General features: G+C 39.0%; 2 protein-coding genes across 4 annotated transcripts; one reads left to right on the forward strand and one right to left on the reverse strand.

The window, feature by feature from the left end:
• Positions 1-132: 132 nt before the first annotated feature.
• On the forward strand, positions 133-13,425 carry nprl3 (NPR3-like, GATOR1 complex subunit). 3 transcript variants are annotated; one of them, XM_044051630.1, is made up of 14 exons: positions 133-556; positions 2,076-2,145; positions 2,769-2,807; positions 3,382-3,514; positions 4,581-4,655; positions 6,041-6,194; positions 7,115-7,196; positions 7,669-7,806; positions 8,570-8,726; positions 10,461-10,567; positions 10,656-10,785; positions 11,388-11,577; positions 11,653-11,845; positions 13,158-13,425. In XM_044051630.1, exons 1-14 carry the CDS (start codon positions 361-363, stop codon positions 13,321-13,323), a joined length of 1,830 nt encoding a protein of 609 aa, XP_043907565.1. In that variant the 5' UTR covers positions 133-360; the 3' UTR covers positions 13,324-13,425. The 3 variants fall into 3 exon arrangements, with proteins under 3 accessions (XP_043907565.1, XP_043907566.1, XP_043907567.1); XM_044051631.1 differs by having other exon boundaries at positions 7,118-7,196; XM_044051632.1 differs by lacking the exon at positions 2,769-2,807.
• A 341-nt stretch (positions 13,426-13,766) lies between these two features.
• mpg (N-methylpurine DNA glycosylase) lies at positions 13,767-16,541 on the reverse strand. The gene is made up of 3 exons (XM_044051633.1): positions 16,176-16,541; positions 14,916-15,120; positions 13,767-14,729 (listed from the first exon to the last, which is right to left on the reverse strand). Exons 1-3 carry the CDS (start codon positions 16,401-16,403, stop codon positions 14,272-14,274), a joined length of 891 nt encoding a protein of 296 aa, XP_043907568.1. The 5' UTR covers positions 16,404-16,541; the 3' UTR covers positions 13,767-14,271.
• Between the last annotated feature and the right edge of the window lie 2,036 nt (positions 16,542-18,577).

The raw sequence follows: 18,577 nt of genomic DNA on the forward strand, positions 1-18,577 counted from the left end.
CTAATCATTTTACGTAAGATTAGGATACGTTTCAAGTATTATTGATTCATTTATCTAAAGTAGCCATAAAACCTCTATGAAGAAGTGGCTGTGCTGGGGGAATGTTGAAGCCACCGCCTCTGTTTCCGGTCGAACATCTTTCAGTGTGACACAAAACAACTGTGCGGTAGGAAAGGTTCTTCTCTTTTTTTTCAGGCCTCAAAGTTTCAACCAGTTTGACCGAAGTGTCTTTTTATGAGTTTATGAGTGTAACAAACACTAACTAAACAACCCCACTTGCAGTAAACACACCAACAACCGCTGCTTTTATCGAACGCTCGTTGCGTCGTTATTAACCAGCAAGCGGGTTAGGATGCAAAAATGATGCTAAACCCATCCGCCGGGTTGCCAGACGACCGGAGCTCCATGTACAGCCAGTCCAAAAGCAGCGTGCACAGGTGTGGAGACAAAACCAGCCCCATCAGCGTCATTCTGGTCAGCTCTGGCAGCCGAGGGAACAGACTCCTCTTCCGGTACCCGTTCCAAAGAGCGGCGAAATGCCCGTCATCTCTCACAGGTAGGCTTAGCATTAGCATTCCCCCGTCAATCACACTTCCTCACTCATTCAGTGATTATTCTGGAAAAACAGAGGCTGTGAGGCCACAATATTTCACAGTCCAATATCAGATATTAAGAATATAGATATGATGGGGATGGACATCATTAGATATAAATTGTATTTGAGTATTTGTTGGAATTATTTGAATTTGCTAAACCCTACCGCATGAGAGCTTGTGAAAATAATGCAGGATTCACAGTGTGTTGAGCTAATGGAAGCAGCTTACAATGCACTCGAAGACCCTGACAATGCACACAGCAACAAACATGTCATAAAGCTCATAAAAAACGTTCTTGTGTTCACCAAACACAGTTTAAACACCAATCGATCAAAACAGCAGGAGCCGAAAACACTGTAACAATGTAAACATTGAAAAGCGGCACTGGAGAATCAGCATGATTATCTAAACAAACAAGAAAACGTGTATGCTGGACCGCAGATACTCCACAGATTCCAACGGTACCAATTTTAGCACTTTACAACCAAGATTAAAGCATCCAGCCGTAAAATAAGAGCAAAATAACAACTCACTTGAGAAACAGAAATGTTGTCTTACCTTTGCTGTTTATCAAAACAACTTATTTCCACCAGTTCTGATTGTTCTAATTGGAGAAGGGTGACTGTCTGTCAAATTGCGTCATTTTGCGTCCTGGTGCAGAGCTTTGAAAATTTGAGATAAAAATGGGGCATACTGAGGGTTTTTGAAGGACCATTATGGTGACTCATGAAGTAAGGGCAGCTAACTCAAAATGGGCAAGTAACCACAGACGCAGAACATTACAGAACTCTGTATTACAGAAATCATGTACTTTGGGAAACAGCTGGGGGAACTCGTGAACAAGAAACATATTTTTTGGCAAAAACAAAATAACTAGGGATGCACCAAAATGAAAATTGTTGGCCGAAACCAAAAATCAGGAAACACTTGGCCGAAAACTGAAAAAACTAAACAAATTATTCTGCCAATTCTGTACCATTGTTTTTTTAAAAATCTAAGTGAGGGTGTACTTAACAGACTATTGTCATAGCATTGCAGTTATAGTATAGTATAGTATATTATATTATATTATATTATATTATATTATATTATATTATATTATATTATATTATATTATAGAGTGTGCCCCTCATCTGGTGCAGACAGACGGGCCTTTTCTTTCTGCACACCACTCCTGCACTGTGCACTTCTCCGTATCCAACAACAGACCATTGATCATTTCTCTACCAGTCATGTTGCTGAATGAGCAGGTTTAATGAACGCCTGTGGACGTCTGTGGACGCTTCTTTGAGTTTTCAGACTTTGCTTCCATTTGCGTGAACTCATTTAACAGTGGTTTGAATGTAACAGACATTCGTTAGTATTTAAAATGTAACATATCACCCACTCAAAACATGCGGCGTCATTCAGCTCAGACGGTCAGTTCTTTATCAAACGCGTTGTCAGGTGAACTGATTTTTTTGTTATTCTCTCCACAAGCTAAACAACGAAGTCCATATGCACTGAACACAACAGGCGATGGTCTTGAAGATCAGGATGGTGATTCAAGGTATTTATTTGATCTTCATATATATTTATTCTGACATCAGCATACACTTTTTAATTATTTTTGATATTGTCCTCTTTTTTGTATTTTTCCCCCCACATAAAATTATCTTATCGGGCCCAATTAGATGATTTATAATAATTTTCTTGTTCCTCCAACTGAGGGAAAGAAGGTTATTTAGCTTAAGCTAGTGGAAGTAATGCAGGATTCACAGTGTGTTGAGCTAATGGAAGCAGACAATGAGATGTATTCGAAGACCCTGGTAAATTTGAACCACCTCTGCAGCTTGTGGAATTCAGAGGTGGAGCTTTAAGTCCAATAACTTGCCATCGTTTGGTAATAGATGCGCCACAAATAAGGTAGACAATGTAACTTTTGTAACTTTTTAATTTATTAGGAATAGCCACTGTAACTGATTGGTCGGGTGTATCAAAATATCAATTTGGTGATATATAGTCGTCCTTCCTTGATAATCGATATGCCATGGCAAATATCGACATTACAAATTTTATGCATTCGACCCAACTGTGTGTGTGTGTGTGTGTGTGTCTTGTGTGTGTGTGTTGCATTTTCCTTTTTGTTTGCTTCCCCCTCCCCGTTTTTTTATGGCCCAATTCCCATTTCAGGGAACAATCTCCACTAACTGACGAACAGTTGGTAGCAGGGTAAGACCAAATTATTTTAAACCACCCTTTCTCTCTCTCCCCCCCCAAACCTAATCTACAAAACAAAATCCTTGTAAATTGTCTGTGGCAGATCCAGTGAATTGGTGTTGCTTTCCTGTGTCTGTTGTGCCTTTCTGAAAATATACACAACTATAAAAAAAACAACCCACAATTGAATGCAATTACAGTTTCAATTTACAGCATGTAGTATGAAGGAAACTAAATGCAAATCAAATGCTATAAAAGCAACGAAAACACATTCTTTTCAAACTGTGTTGGTGGGGTAAGTCTGTCGTCTGCTTAATTTTACTAGACGTCAAAGGCTTAATTTGTCTACCTTTTGATTGCAGCATGAGTGTCTTTCACATCCTTCATTCATACAGTGACTTCACTTTTTCTCTAAGGAGAGCTCCTCTTCTTTTCTTCTCTCCGGTAGCCACACGACCTAACACAAACCCTCTCAACAGTGCGAAAGAACCAACCTAATTTATTATACTTTCCCTCTGTTGTCACCTGTCTCCAACGCCCCACACACTTATCTCATCTCATCACACCTGCTCTTCATTTCTTTAAGGTTCTCCGACATCATCCTCTCCACTATACTCGCCACCAAGTCCGACATGTGCGGGAAGAAGTTTGAACTGAAGATAGACAACGTTCGGTTTGTGGGTCACCCGACTCTCCTGCACCATCCTCCCATCATTCAGGTAGATACTCTACAGGCCTCATGAAAATAAGTAATTCAGGGTTGCCACAGGTCCTTGGAAATCCTTGATAGGTTCCTTGAAAGTTTTGTAATGTGATGTGTATGATCTGCTGTTGTGAATCATATTTCACACCTGTGGCTTAAAAATAATTCAAATCTATAGGATGCTTAATTTAATTCTGATTATTGTAATTGTGATGGGTGCAAAACCAACTGTTCAATGTAAAGCAAATTAAATTACATTTTTTATTTAAATATCTTTTGCAGGGGTCTCAGACTCTGGGTGGGCAAAAAAAACCCAAACAAATCTTGATAATTTCTTTTTATTTAGCAGGTATCCTTTAAAAAATAGATTTCACTTGTCTGAGTTATATCTCATTAATTGCTTCGTACAGATTATATCAATGCACACAACATTAAAAGAAAAAAACCTATTTAGGATTCAAGTAAATATTCAAAGACAAAAAAAACCCAAAGTACTCTATGCATGTTCTGCATAACACTGCACACAGGCATAATCTGGTTTATTATTATCAAACAAATGAAATGATTAACTTCAAGTCCTGCCCAGGATTGTACAAAAATCACACAACACAAGAACAAAAAAGGAAAATTTGCCCAGTGTGCCATCTTATATACTGTAAAAATATAGAAAGAAAGTTTTGAACAAATGTCGTTAATATAAACAAATGTCAAATAGAAACGAATACTATTACTATACTGTAGGACTGTCAGTTTTTTTCCACAAATTAACCTCTAGTTGCGACTAATGATTCATTTTACAATCAATCGATCGAGAACTTGTTTGGTCTGTAAGATGTCAGGAAATGTTGAATAAATTTGAAATAATGTTCTCAAAATGTTGGTTTTAGAATAAAGTGTTTGTAATGAAGTGTAACCATCATAACAAACACAATATATAGCACAATAAAAACATTTATGATGCAATAAATCGCATTAAATCAATGGGGTGTTTGATACCTCTGATCTACTGCGTCACTCTGCCTATGTTATTGTAAACCTTACATATCATTTAAATAATTCAAACGTGTTTTCTTTCCACGCAGGTTTCTAAAACGGATCCTTCTCCTAAGAGAGAGATGCCGACGATGATCTTGTTCAACGTGGTGTTTGCACTAAGGGTAAGAAAACATTTCTTTGTTTGATTTTATTGTTTGTTTGTGATATATGGTTCATGTATTTGGCACAAAAGAGCAAATGAAATATCAGTTTTGCGCAATCAGTTAAAATTATAAATGTTATGTATAAATATTATAAATGTGCAACTTAATTTGGCTTTTTTATTTCTTTTAATGATAGCACAATTAAGGCAGCTGACTGTGGGTGGGACATGTGTTCTGTTAATCTATACCGTGTGTGTGAGTGAGATTTCGAGGGAGCGACCACATTTACTTTTGCTTAATCATGCTCAGGCACAGCCCATGCCGAGTCACTGTTTCGTTTTAAAAGTAAATGTGAAGCAGGGTTTAAAAATCCCCCCAAAAAACAAAACATTTTTACTTATTATTATTTACTATTTTTACACTATATTAATGTGATAGTATGTGTCATTTGTGTCAATTTTCTGTGTATTTTATATGTGATTTTATCATTCAAATTAAATGGATTTACTGGGTTTTTGGTCCTTACTTTACAATCTAGAGAAAGAGCAGTCTTGTGTAAAGAACCTTAAAGGGATACTTGAGTAAAAGTTACAAGTATCTTAACAAAACATGACATGAAGTCACTTGTTTTTATAATATTACTTAAGTACATGACATTTACTGTAAGTCTAAAAACTACAGTAAAAGTATTAAAAAAGTGAGGAGTTAGGATAGGAGTCATGGTAGCTCAGTTGTCTCTCAACTGGAAGGTTGTAGGTTCAATTCCTGGCTCTGCCAGTCTATATGAGTCCTTGTGGAAGACACTTTTAAAGTGTGTGAATGGGTGAATGTGTGAAAACTGTAGTATAAAGCAGCTCATCAAGAGTAGAAAAGCTCTATACAAGCTCTATATTATTTGGTAGTAACGAGTAACAAAGACCGTTAGAGGAAATGTAGTAAAAGTAAACGTTCCAAGAAATATCAATATATATATATATATATATATGAATAAATATATATATATTTTTTTTTCTGCTTTCGTGGTTTAAAATATGTAAAATTGACTATAATCAGGCTGATATCGGTATCAGTATCGGCAAGAAAATATGGTATCAGTGATTAAATGGGGGTGGATTTCATAATTTAAAATTAAAATACCTGAAATAAAACATGTGCTTCACTGTAATCACATTTATTGCAACGAATCGGAACAAAAATTAAAATGTATTGATTATATGCTCGGGTAATTTGATAGCTTAATGCATTTTTAATAAAGATGAGCCAACGCCTAATGTTAAGCTTCAAATTAAAGCAGTGATAATGACATGGGGCTGCGTATGTATTAACTGAGTTAAATATGTACCGAGGACATGTTAAATACAGTCTAATTATAAACCTCTTACTCTTATCTTTGGCGTCCGCAGGCGAACGCTGACCCCTCCGTCATCAGCTGCATGCACAACCTGTCGCGCCGCATCGCTATAGCCCTGCAGCACGAGGAGCGGCGCTGCCAGTATCTGACCCGAGAGGCCAAGCTGATGCTCGCCGTCCAGGATGAGATCACCACCATGACTGAGAGTAAGACAAACACACACACAGATGCACTTTTCAGCCAATGAAGGGCAGGCAGTGGCATCAGACTTTTACCTCCACTCAGGTGAAGCTGCAGAGCTTTCTGAAAGGACGACTCCACGTCCATATTCATATTCCAACCATTCACTGTCGTCTTGCTTAACTTCCTTAGCTGTTATGATTCCACCTTGCCTCTGTCAGTCGTGACAAATAACGTGTCACTCTTTGTGCAGTCATCGTCGCTGCCGACAGAATTTGGCATGCGTACTTCTCATTACCGTAACTCCTAGACCGAAAATTCTAAAACTAAGGTCTGGTGATCTGTCCAAGGTGTGTGCCCCCGTGACCCTCATGGAGGATAAAGCGGTAGAAGACAGATGGATGGATACCGTACAGCAGAGAAATAGAGCTTTGCGCCCATATACTTGTCATTTACTGTCATTACGGTAGCCCCTCTGGACTTCCGCGGAATGACCGTCCAATCACAGACGAGATTCACCAGCGCGTCACACATTTGTGACGTCAGCTTCTCACTTATCGTAATTCCTATACGGTTGAATAACAGCCAGGCTGCCTGAATATCATGATGGTCATAAGAGGGATAAAGCAAAAAAAGTTTGTCAAAATGTCAACACACCTTATTCAGTCTACAGACTGAAGGAAATATATATCTTTATCTCTCACAGATCTCCACAAATGTCACACAGTAATCATTTTAAATATGTTTAATGATGTTAAAATTCCCTCTGATATCACGAATCACAATCTCAATCCCTGTCAAAATAATCGCAGTTATGCAGGAATGTTGCCGCAGACAACGAAACATTCCATTCCATTTCAAAGTTACACACACACATTGACGCCTCATCGTTGGTCAGATATGAGACTTTGTTTTGACAAGACTCTCTGTTTTTCTTTGACGACAGCAGATGGAAGCCCTCAATCCCCGTTCAGGCAAATTCTTCCCAAATGCAAACTAGCCAAGGACCTGAAGGAGGCGTATGACAGGTGTGTGACGACGAGGCACTATTTCTTACCAGGCATGACATGAAGTTTTTCTTTTGGTACCCCTTTCACATAAAAACAAGAAATCTCTTAAGAATATCTTGAAAAGGGACAACACTAACTGGCCTCCTGTTATTGTTTAGTCCACTTTGACAGAAAAGAGGCTTTTTGATGCTAAAAAGTGCTCCAGTCAACTACGTCTCAATGAGATAGGCCGTATAAATTAAGGTTAAATAGATTTAAAAGAAAATAAATACATATTTCAGTATACAGCCGTGCTAGAAATGCTTAGTCGTGTTGACTAAATATCTGCCCAGCAACTGTTGTGTTGATTGATCCACTTTGATCCCATTTTTGTTTTAAGAAATGTTAAATTATAAAAAAGTTTTTTTTCCTCTTCTTTTTTACAATTATTCAGCAAGAAAAATAAGGATTTATGTTAAACTGATTCATGTCATGTTGATGTTTTTGTCAGCCTGTGTACGACTGGCGTGGTGCGACTACATATCAACAACTGGCTGGAGGTGAGTTTCTGTTTACCTCACAAGATCCACAGGATTGGTGGCAATCACATTCCCCCAGAGGCTTTGGAGCGCAGCCTCAAAGCTATCAGGTGTGTTTGCATTTTTATTCTGTTGTTTTTATTGATAATTTGTATTTTTTTTGTACTTTTGCAGAACAGTAATTCAATGTTATGTAATGTACATTACATTACATTACATGTCATTTAGCAGACGCTTTTATCCAAAGCGACTTACAATGCATTACAAGTGCATTTAAACATTTTGGTACAAACAAGAGCTAGAAGTAAGTGCTTCAAGTAAGCCAAGCTATAAAGTGCTACACTATATATAAAGTACATTACAGTATTGATGCGGAGAAAACTTTTTTAATACATGAGAACTGATAAAACGTCCACATTTATTGTTTTATCACATTTATATTTTTGTTTTAATTTTCATGTAGCAACTAACTAATCTGGCTTTGCAGAATGTCTGCAGTTCTAGTGAAATAAAAAAAAAAAAATATATATATTATCCGTAATGTTTTTGTGGTCAGCTTTATTTCTTTTCTTTTTTTTTTAATAGTTACTACTAAGAGTCACAGCAGCTCCTCCACATCAAAACATGGACATGGAATAAAACCAACCACATAAAAAGCATCATTGTGTATATATACAGTACATGTACTGTATGTGTATATATATATATATATTTGTACACATCTCTTTAAGTGAAAGAAAGAGAGAAGAAACAAATAACATATGAAATCACATTCTCACAGTAATTCATCGTTTGGTCCATGACATGTCAGATTGATTGTCGCCGTCTTGAATTGAGTGCATCTGTAAGTTCATGTGTCGTTTGATCCTGCAGACCTTACCACGCTCTGCTGTTGTTGGAAAGTGAGAAGGCTCTGCTAAGCCAGCTTCCCCTGGACTGCTCGCCCGCGATGGTGCGCCTCATCAAGACGTGCTCGGCGGTGAAGAACCTGCAGCAGCTCGCCCAGGACGCTGACCTGGCCTTGCTTCAGGTGCACCACAAGTCAACACCACTGCACTTTTACACACTGACAAAGCACCAGGGAAACAAATTTTTTTTGATAGGTAATTAATCAATTTGCTTGTTTTTAATAATTAAAACAAGATCTCAGATTTTATCAGCTTCTTGAATGTGAATATTTTCTGGTTTCTTTTCCCCGTTTGACATATGAAATCATTAAAACTTTAAATAACATTTTTGGTTTGTGGATAAAACAAGACATTTGGCAACATCATTATTTCAAGGTTTGATAAACTCTGATCAACATTTTCTGACATTTTACAGACTGAACAAGTACTTGATTATTAAAATAATCTTTAGTTGCTGCCCTTATATCACTTAAAGGGGACATTTTATGCAAAATCAACATTTTAACCATTTCAATACTTATATTTGGGACTCTGGAGGCCCTAACAGTTGCCAAAGTGTGGAAAAAGAATACTCAGTCATCTTTTCGTGGTCCCCTTTAGTTTAAGTATAGGCGATAAAACACACAATGTTGAATTCCCTGCGCTTATGACGGCAGCATGCGCATTTCACCGCGAATGTTACCACCCACCAGTAAGTTTACTTAGAGAGCTCCACCTTAGCTCTACCTTGTCCCTGCGATAGTGCAGGCGAGGGAGGAAGAGCGGTATTATGTCAACGCGGAGGGACAAGTGTACTGTTCGTGGCTGCACAGTGGAGCACAGTGTTTTACACAAACTTCCAGCCTCAGAGGATTTTATATATGAAGCTAATGTGCCAGATAAAGTCAGCAAATGTGTGTTCATGTGTTCGCACTACTTCGCATCAGACTGTGGCCGTATTTCACCGACGTACAAACACACACATTTTGTGGCGATCAGCGGTGCTGTCCCCAAGTCTTTTTTAACTGATTTACAGTTCGGCAGCGTTCGGCTCGATCCTTGTGTCAGAAGTCTCTTCCTGTGACGGCACTCTCGCTGTTAGAGAACTAGTGGAGGGAGGGGGGAGGAATGGAGCTGAGGGAACAGGAGCTGAGAGAGTGAGTGCTGTAAAGAGGACAAATCAGAAACCCCCTGGAAGAAGTGGGCGGGTGTGTGTTTGCCTGTGTCTCATTTGCATTTAAAGGGACTACACACAAAACAGAGCGTTCTGAAAGGGGCGGGTTTAGCAGGGTTATTGAACTGCTATGGTGCTTCATCCTTATGGTATTTTGACCAAAGCATGTCACTGACATGTTCATTAGGACACCAGGGAACTATTTTAATTGGGGAAATAGGGTATAATATGTCCCCTTTAAGATGTTAAAGTTAATGGTCTCTTACTGCCATCTGGTGGACAACATATGTACTTGGACAGCTCCAAGTTACCGCCAAGGAGGTTATGTTTCCATAAGCTGTTTGCAACTTACTGTCGACAGTTTTTGATGGATCAATCTGAATATGTCATGATGGGTAGGTGATCACACAAGTATGTATTTTGTAAATTGTAAAAAATAAAATCGTATCTCTGTCAAATCTAAACATGATTCAGCCTCATTTGGCAATTTCAGATGGGTATATGTCAGCGACATTTTAACAAATCAGGATGAATCTTGTCATGTTTATGTAAGAGGGTAAAAGCTATAAAGGTTTCAGCCTTGGCGGAGGTCTGTGATCTCTGAGGGCTCTTCTTTCATAGAAATGATTTCATTTGTGAAGTATTTTGTGTTTTGGATGGTTTTAAAGCCTGTTAATAATTAAAAAAAAAAATCCTCCCTCAGATTTTTCAAATTGCTGTACACTTGGTTTACTGGGGCAAAGCCATCATCATCTACCCACTGTGTGAGAACAACGTGTACATGCTGTCGCCTCATGCCAACATCGGCCTGTGAGTGTTGATGGACTTTTCCTTTACAGCATTGTGGGAAAATGCTGTGTTATAAACACGTGTGTGCTGTCTCTTTCTCTCTGGACAGATACTCGTCACTGGCTGAGCATTTTGCCCAGCAATTTCCTGGTCATGATCTGCCCACCATGTTAGCCAAGTTCTCTCTCCCCGTCTCACTGGCCGAGTTCAGAAACCCACTGGAGGCTCCTGCACAAGAGGTACCATTATTCTGACCCTTCAAATGAGTAAGGGAAACTTGGGTGGAAGTTACCTGGCTGAAGAAGAGGGAGTTTACAGCAGGATAATGGTGTAGAACGCTACGTTAGGAGACGTTCTAATCATGTTCAATACATAAACTTTATGACCTTTGTTCTCTATGTTGTGAAATCCTGCAATTTTATAATGTAAAATTATAAAAATGGGCAGACCGATCTCTTAAAAAAAATGTATGTGTTTTATACTACAAGGAAAATGAACACCTTTTTTTCATACTGTATATAAAAAGGGTTGTTAATAATGAAGAACATTTTTAGATTTAAATTCTGTGTATTTATAGAGATTTCACTGTAAATGTAGACTGTGTCTCGTAGGTGTAGGGACATCTGGAGATCATCTCAGACCCGTCTTATTTTGACAGCTGTTTGAACATCAGTGATGAATTATAAATGCCAAAGGGACATGAGCTCTCCTCTCCGCATCCTCCTTTTCTTATGAGAATGAGACCTAAACTGTGGTTCTTTCCCGTGGATCTTTTTTTACGTCAGCAGCAGATAATTGAAAGCAAACGTGACTCAAACGTGTACGCTCTGTTCCTGACCAGGCCCAGCTAATCCAGATGGTGGTGTGGATGCTTCAGCGCCGCCTGCTGATCCAGCTGCACACCTACGTTTGCCTGCTGGTGCCGCCCAGCGAGGACGAGCCCGGCCTGAGGGACGACGACCCTCCGCTGGTCGCCAGAGTGGGGAGCCGCAGTCTGAGCACGCCCAGTGCTCTCAGCTTCGGTTCTCCAAGTTAGTCCCGCCTCATCTCACTCTGTTCCGCACAGGTGGAGTCAGGGCTAATCTTTTTGTATGTTCTGTGTCCAGCCAGCAGTGATGACATGACCCTCACCAGTCCCAGTATGGACAACTCCAGTGCGGAGCTGCTGCCCGGTGGAGACTCACCGCTGAACAAGAGGATGACGGAGACGCTGCTCGCCAGCCTGTCGGAGCACGAGCGGCAGGTGATCCTCAACATCCCCGCTGCACAAAATCCTGAGGATCTGCGAATGTTTGCCAGGTAATTAATCCTGTCTCTGACAGACATAGTATTTAAAAAAAAAGCTGTGATGTGATACTCAGTTTTGGCATTGTCTCAAATTCCAATACTGGTCAAAATCATTGGTTTCATTTTTACTGAATTCTGTCAGTTGGTTGAACAGAACAGAATATAATTCTATCACTCAGTTGTTGAATTATGTTTTTGAAATGCTGTTTTTTTTAGCCGTGTGCTACTGTATCAGACTGAAATCTGTAGAAATTCAAGTTTACAATGTCACTATTATGAATGTCACTAATGCCCTGGGTCGACCAAACGGAAAGATTTCACCAAAAACTGAGATACATATCAATAATAATCAACGTTGGTGTTGGACTTGGAAAAAGTGGGTTCATGTCATCCGGAATGATTAGAGAAGCACCATGTTGGACTTTTTGCCGATATCTGATCTGCCAAAACATCTGATAACTTAGACTGAGGTCATTTAGTCTTTTCTTTAGTGTAACCTAATTTGAATTTTCCAGCAGATTTAGTTATACATTTTCTCTGTTGTGTAAAATAAATAAACATAAATAAGCATAGATGTAAAGAAGGCAGCAGCCTATTCTTTGAGTCAATAGTTAATGCCGATATCCGATAATACATTTCAAACCCAATATCTGTCAATAATATCGTGAATCCCTACTAATCATATTATGTTACTGTATATCCTCATACATTCAAATAGCATATGTCATTGTCCAAAAGTTGTTAAGTCTGGAGCAACTGTCATGACTGTTTTCAAGATGTTCTACTTCTCATGTAAGAGGCTTCTTCAGATCCAGAAGTTGATGTTGGAAACTCAGGAATCTGGAAATTCCTGAAAAAATTCTGGTGGTGAAACCCAGGAATTTGGAAATTCCTGGTGGTCAGACTCAATAACTTTCCCACCAACGTTCAGAACTGTACAGTTTTGAGAGTGTATTGCAGTGTTTGCATCGAATGTTCCTTGAGGTCCTGCTGTTTCTGCTTTATGGCAGTTGGATGAACAGATGGACTAAGTCTCAGCAAAGAACCAGTGACTCATTTTTTCTATAAATAAATTACCTCTTTCTCTTGGGAAATAAGATTATATTTGGAGAAGAGAGTCTTAATTGCTCTCACATAAAATTGAAAAAATCCAATTTCAGCAGTTGTTGAGATAATTCACTGGTCATTAGCTGTGGAGACATTCAAAATAAAAACCTCTTTAAGTGTCGCCCCGTCTCGCGGTGGATTTACTCAGCTGAACCCAGTGAATCTCCAGCTCTCAACTCAAGTTGTTCTTCTGCCTGTTTGTGTTGACTGATTTCAGGCTGCTACACTACTTTCGGGGACATCATCACCTGGAAGAGATCATGTACAACGAGAACATGCGGCGCTCGCAGCTCAAGACGCTGTTTGACAAGTTCCGCAGCGTCCTCGTGGTGACCAACCACGAGGACCCCATCATCTCAATCTTCCAGTCGCCGATGGAGTAGTGACACGGATGTGTTGTTTTAAAAAATCAGCTGAATCTGTGTTTACAGAAGTGTTTTATGAGCCAAATGTTTGTTTACAGTATTAAATTATTTTGTACATACCAGAAATGTTGCGTGTGAATGTTGCAGATTGGTGGGTTTCACTTCACCGTCCCCTCTCCCAGATGTGTCCGACCATCTGTGCCTGACCACAGATGGAGGCACGCCGAGTAATAACGATCATTCCAGGCCTTTTTAGCTACATCTTCACAGGAACCCCAGAGGTGGAGACAGAGAAAGATGGCAAGACTCTCAACTCGAACATGAGACGGCCTGTTTTTGCTTAAGAGGAGAGCGGAGCGTTCCAGACATCTGCAGAATCACTGAGAGGAGAATCGGCCAAGTATGAGTGTTTATTAAAAAACAGATGGATGAGCTGAACGAAGGAGACCAGAGACTGGAGGTACGTTTCAGAACAGATTTATTTTATAGACGCTGATCGATTGAGTCTTGCTGTACAGTAGCTGCCATAATTTATGATCTGTTCCATAAATAAACCTCAAGGAAGAGAAAACAAGTTCCAACTTTTAAAACGGACCAGAAACATTTCTTGGTACTTTTACAGCTAAGTCATACGCTATTTGACTTGAATATTCATTTTGTGGATTTGTACTACAAAAGTTAAAGGTACAGTGTATGATTTAGCCATATTTATTGGTGAAGCTGCATCTTGCAGCTGAATTGAAGAACCTGTGTAGACTTCAGTTATAGTTATAAAAACTGAAGAGAAGTTAAAGTTTGTCCTTTGACGGCTGCCTCCGTGGAGCTAACCTAGCTATTTTGATAATCAGCTTGAGAGTTTTCTACAACTACAGAGAGGTTTTTTATATAATGAAGGTTTTTCAAAAGAAGTGGTATATCCCACCACAACTGACAGAAAACTCAATAGTGAAGTGGAACAGAGTAATTTTAGGAAAACTCCTGTTGTGTCTTTTTGATAATGTTCTGTCCTTTGTCAGGCTGCTCATCTGAGGGAGCCAAGTCATTTCCAGACTGAGGCTGATTTTCTGCCTCTTTGTTCACTACACTAACACAGGGATGCCCTCGAAGATAAAACCGCCATGGCCTCTTCGCCCACTCGCCATGGGACTCGATTCCGACGCGCGGCGCCGACACTATATCTCGTGGTTCTGCCAGAGTCGCGTTTGGGTCCCCCTCCAGCCACACCTCTGGATCTGAGGCGAGGTCTCGGCGGTCGAAACAGCGAGGTATATTCAGAGCCTGGCACAGCTTAGACGGCCCGTTGCAGAGCTCTTTGTCCTTAAGTTGTCGGGCTCCTTCTTTCCGTCTGGCTGACCTCAGCTGTTTCATGATGGACTGGCCCTGCAGGGGCTCGGCAGAGCGCAGTAGCACAGCAGCACCCTCCCCTGTGACAAACAGCACACAATATGCATCAGTCAGCATGGCTCCACTCTGTCTCCTTCCTTTTGCCCTTTACCCACACACGATGGAAAATACAAACTCACTTTATCACTGAATTAAAGGTTAAATGTCACCTTAATGATAAACCCCTGGAAGAGAACCAAAACAAACCTAAATTGTTCTAATCTTACCTTCACTAGAGATGTTCATGCAGAGGTAGATGCCATAAATCGGATACACGTAAATGGTACCAGGCTTCATGAACATGGCCGTGTTCCTCTCTGTGCGTTTGCCCCCTGCCGAGTGTGAGGCTCGGTCCTCTCCTCCCAGGTAAGCCTCAGTCTCCACTATTCTCCCACGCAGCTCGGCACCGTCCGCACACCTGCGCACCAACACCTGCAGGGACATGGCAAATTATGAGGTAATTAGTTAATCAATATGATCATCCATCTGCAAAAATAAATATTATGTCAAAATGTAAATTAAATTTACCAAGTAAATGATATGTATAATAATAATAACTTTATGCAGTTTGAGCTGTAACTATCAAGTATTTTCACAAGCAATTATTTTCTCAATTAATCAAGTAATCATTTAGTCCATAAAATGTTGATCTGTGTAACTCATGAATGCAGTTATTCAGTTTCTAATGAGATGTAAACAATAATTCCATAATTTCACAACATATTTGGAAAATACCAATTTATCAGTATGCAATTTATGGTTATATAATATATAACTGCTTTTGTTTAACCTCAGATTTGTTTTACTAGCGAATAAATACTATTATACATTATCCTTGTATTTTTGGCCATATCTCAAAAATTCAAAGGACTTTCATTCATAAAGGCTGTAAATATCAATTTATTTATACACTGATAAGAATGTTGTTTACATTCTAAATCAATCAATTGTTTCATCCAATTAAATGGTTTAAAAATATTGGGTCAGTGATTACCACACTTCAAAAAGAGATCCTCAAATCATAATTTGTTTTATTATATTTCAAGAGAAACACGCAAATTTGATTTATATATAATCAAAAATAAAGTCGCAAATTTGAGCAGTTGGGTGGAGATGTACATTAACTAGGCACAATATTTAATTTAATTTTAATTTTTAAATTTGAATTATTATATTAATATTTATTTCAGACATATTTTAATGTTGTCATTGTTTTTTTTTCTTACCCTGGAATAAAAATACATGTAAAGTGTGTTGAGAATAATTCAGTAAAGGGATAATTTAAGGGACATCTATCCAACACTTCAGGAAGCATCCAATGAGTAATCGATTAATCATCGCGGATCCAAATTCATAGTGATAGATGGTGAACAAATCATTAAAACGCAATAATTTGGAGGCCAAATGATGACTCAATTATAATCGAGGAAATAAGCGATTATTCGAGTATGAAAATAATCGTGAATAATTAGATGACCTGTTATTACCTTTCCCAGGAAAGCTTTGGCTAAAGTGATGCATGGTTGTTTGAAGAACTCTTCTGTCAGTCGGTCCTCTGTGGTGGTGTTGTTGTTGTTGACAAAATAATGACTTTGACACGGAAGCTGCTCCTTCACTTTTTTCACACTCGTCTGCTTTTTATGTTTATTATTATTTACTTCTTGTTCTCGCACTTCTGTCGCCATCGCTGGCATTTTCCTCTTTCTTCCCGCCATAACGTTATTGATATTTTTTACTAAAACCTGCAGCACCTTAGAGTAGTGTTTCTATTTTTAAAACGTATTGTAGGATATAATGTAGAATTCACGCTCCAGTTCAGTTAGCATCTATAGTAAGCGCCGAAGCTAACAAACAGGAAGTACATGACTGTTTTGTGTCTCTTAAAGGGACCGCGCACCTTTTTCCCCCAGAGACGGTGAAATTAGCTAGTGCTACTCAAAATCAGTCTTGTATGAACTATAAATACTTGAGTAAAAGTACAAGTGTCTTACCAGAATATTACTTTGGTAGAAGTTGAAGTCACTTTTTTTTATAATATTCTTAAGTGAAAGTCTTACAGTACTTGACATTTACTGCTTCAGAAATAAAAGTTAAAGTATTAAAAATGTGAGGAGTGAGGATTGAGCCATGGTGGCTCAGTGGTAGGGCAAGCTGTCTTTCAACTGGAAGGTTGTGTGGTTCAATTCAGGGCCCTGCTCATCAATATGTGTCCTTAGACACTTAACCCCATGTTGCAGCTTGTGAAATGGTGAATTCTGTAGTGTAAAGCAGCTCATCAAGACTATAAAAGCTCTATATGAATACAAGCCATTATCATCTCTTCTTCTTCTGATTTTATTTTGTAGTAACGAGTAACAAAGACAGTTAGGGGAAATGTAGTGCAGTAAATGTAAAAGTTAGTACTGATACATGAATTTTGTACTTTAAGTACAGTAACAAGGTATTTGTACTCTGTTACATTACAATTTTTTACAGTTTACAGTCTTGTGCCTAAAATCGTTTGGCCCCCTATCTATTTTTTACTTGACCTGTGACTTAAAATCAACCTACGATGTCTGGTTTTGATATTGATGGATAGATATTTCATCCTAATGGTTGGAGATAATGCAGAGGAATGAATTTCCTGTGGACCTCTATATGGACGTCCACACATTATTGAGTAATTAAACAAGTTTAATTTGCGTCTTGTAGCAACGTTTGTCACCTTTTTAAAGTGCTGTGTCTTTGAAGATATGCAAGGAAGCCTATATCATTGATATACCAATGAACTGTTGTTTTTGTAAGGTCTAATATGCCACTGGAAATTAAATTGTAACTCTAATGTAGGTCAGTGTGATTTTGTTTTATTTTTCCGTTCCAAACCCCCGGCTCGTGACTCCAGAGGGCACTTTTAGCACGCCCGGTATTTTTGTCCAAACATCAGTTTGGTAGAAAATTAAAGTGTAGACACTGTAGCCGTGCAGTGTGTGAGCTTTTATGGTTATTTTATATACACAACGTCTTGTAAATTAGCCATCATTTAAGCTAAAATAAAAGCAACATCAGCTGACAAGCGTCGCCATTACAGCTTAAATGAGTGGTTTCTCGCTGCTGAAGTGAGGAAACACGACTTGCATCCTTGTCAATTCTGTGTGTGAAGTGAAGCACTAAGTGCTTTGTAGAATTTGAAGGATCCTACATATTTGAAGTGTCGGGATCTTTCCTTGATTGTGTGATTTTTGAAGCATTAGAGTTTCCTGTTCTCTCCTGAGCTGTGATCAGTAATGTTAATGTTGTTTATTTCTTCTCAAACATCAGTTTTTCTGCTGATGGGTGAAACCTCCCTCCCTGCTGCTGCTTCTGTCTTATCTCTCAGCCTCATTTGAAAACAGTCCCCTCTAATAAGGAGTTATAAATAGAGCCGGTGTGCTTGTGCCTGCCTGTGCCCAGGAAGTGGATGGCGCCAGTTTGGCCCCAGGCGCTGTGAGTCCATGTGGCTTTGTGGAAGACTAACAGTGTGTGACACAGTCGTGCCACCGACTGTGGGTTTTATGAGGGGAAGTGTGAAGTTCTGTTGAGCTATTGTCACGACTGCTCTCAACACCATGCACTTCCGTGCACTTACCAGCAGTGTTGTAATGTAACAAAGTACAAATACTTCTGTTACTGTACTATAGAATATTCACATATCTATACTGTACTTTGTTATTTATATTTCTAGCAAGCTTTTAATTTATTACTTTACTTTATTCCACTACATTTCCTCTAACTGTCTTCGTTACCCTTTGCTACCAAATAAAATAAGAGTTGGTATTATGGTCTGTATTTATACAGAGTTTTCTAGTCTTGATGAGCTAATTTACACTACAGTTTTCACCCATTCACACATAGGGTTAAGTGTCTTGCTCAA

This window comes from Solea senegalensis, linkage group LG19, assembly GCF_019176455.1.
Source record: "Solea senegalensis isolate Sse05_10M linkage group LG19, IFAPA_SoseM_1, whole genome shotgun sequence".
Taxonomy (NCBI): domain Eukaryota; kingdom Metazoa; phylum Chordata; class Actinopteri; order Pleuronectiformes; family Soleidae; genus Solea; species Solea senegalensis.

Excerpts from the sequence above, each read along its gene's own strand:
- nprl3 (XM_044051630.1), top strand. The coding sequence starts at position 361 with ATGATGCTAAACCCATCCGCCGGGTTGCCAGACGACCGGAGCTCCATG. Across the intron at positions 6,195-7,114 it reads GATCACCACCATGACTGAGA|CAGATGGAAGCCCTCAATCC; the intron begins GTAAGACAAACA and ends CTTTGACGACAG. Across the intron at positions 10,568-10,655 it reads CCTCATGCCAACATCGGCCT|ATACTCGTCACTGGCTGAGC; the intron begins GTGAGTGTTGAT and ends CTCTCTGGACAG.
- mpg (XM_044051633.1), bottom strand. The coding sequence starts at position 16,403 with ATGGCGGGAAGAAAGAGGAAAATGCCAGCGATGGCGACAGAAGTGCGA. Across the intron at positions 15,121-16,175 it reads CCAAAGCTTTCCTGGGAAAG|GTGTTGGTGCGCAGGTGTGC; the intron begins GTAATAACAGGT and ends ATGTCCCTGCAG. Across the intron at positions 14,730-14,915 it reads CATGAACATCTCTAGTGAAG|GGGAGGGTGCTGCTGTGCTA; the intron begins GTAAGATTAGAA and ends TGTTTGTCACAG.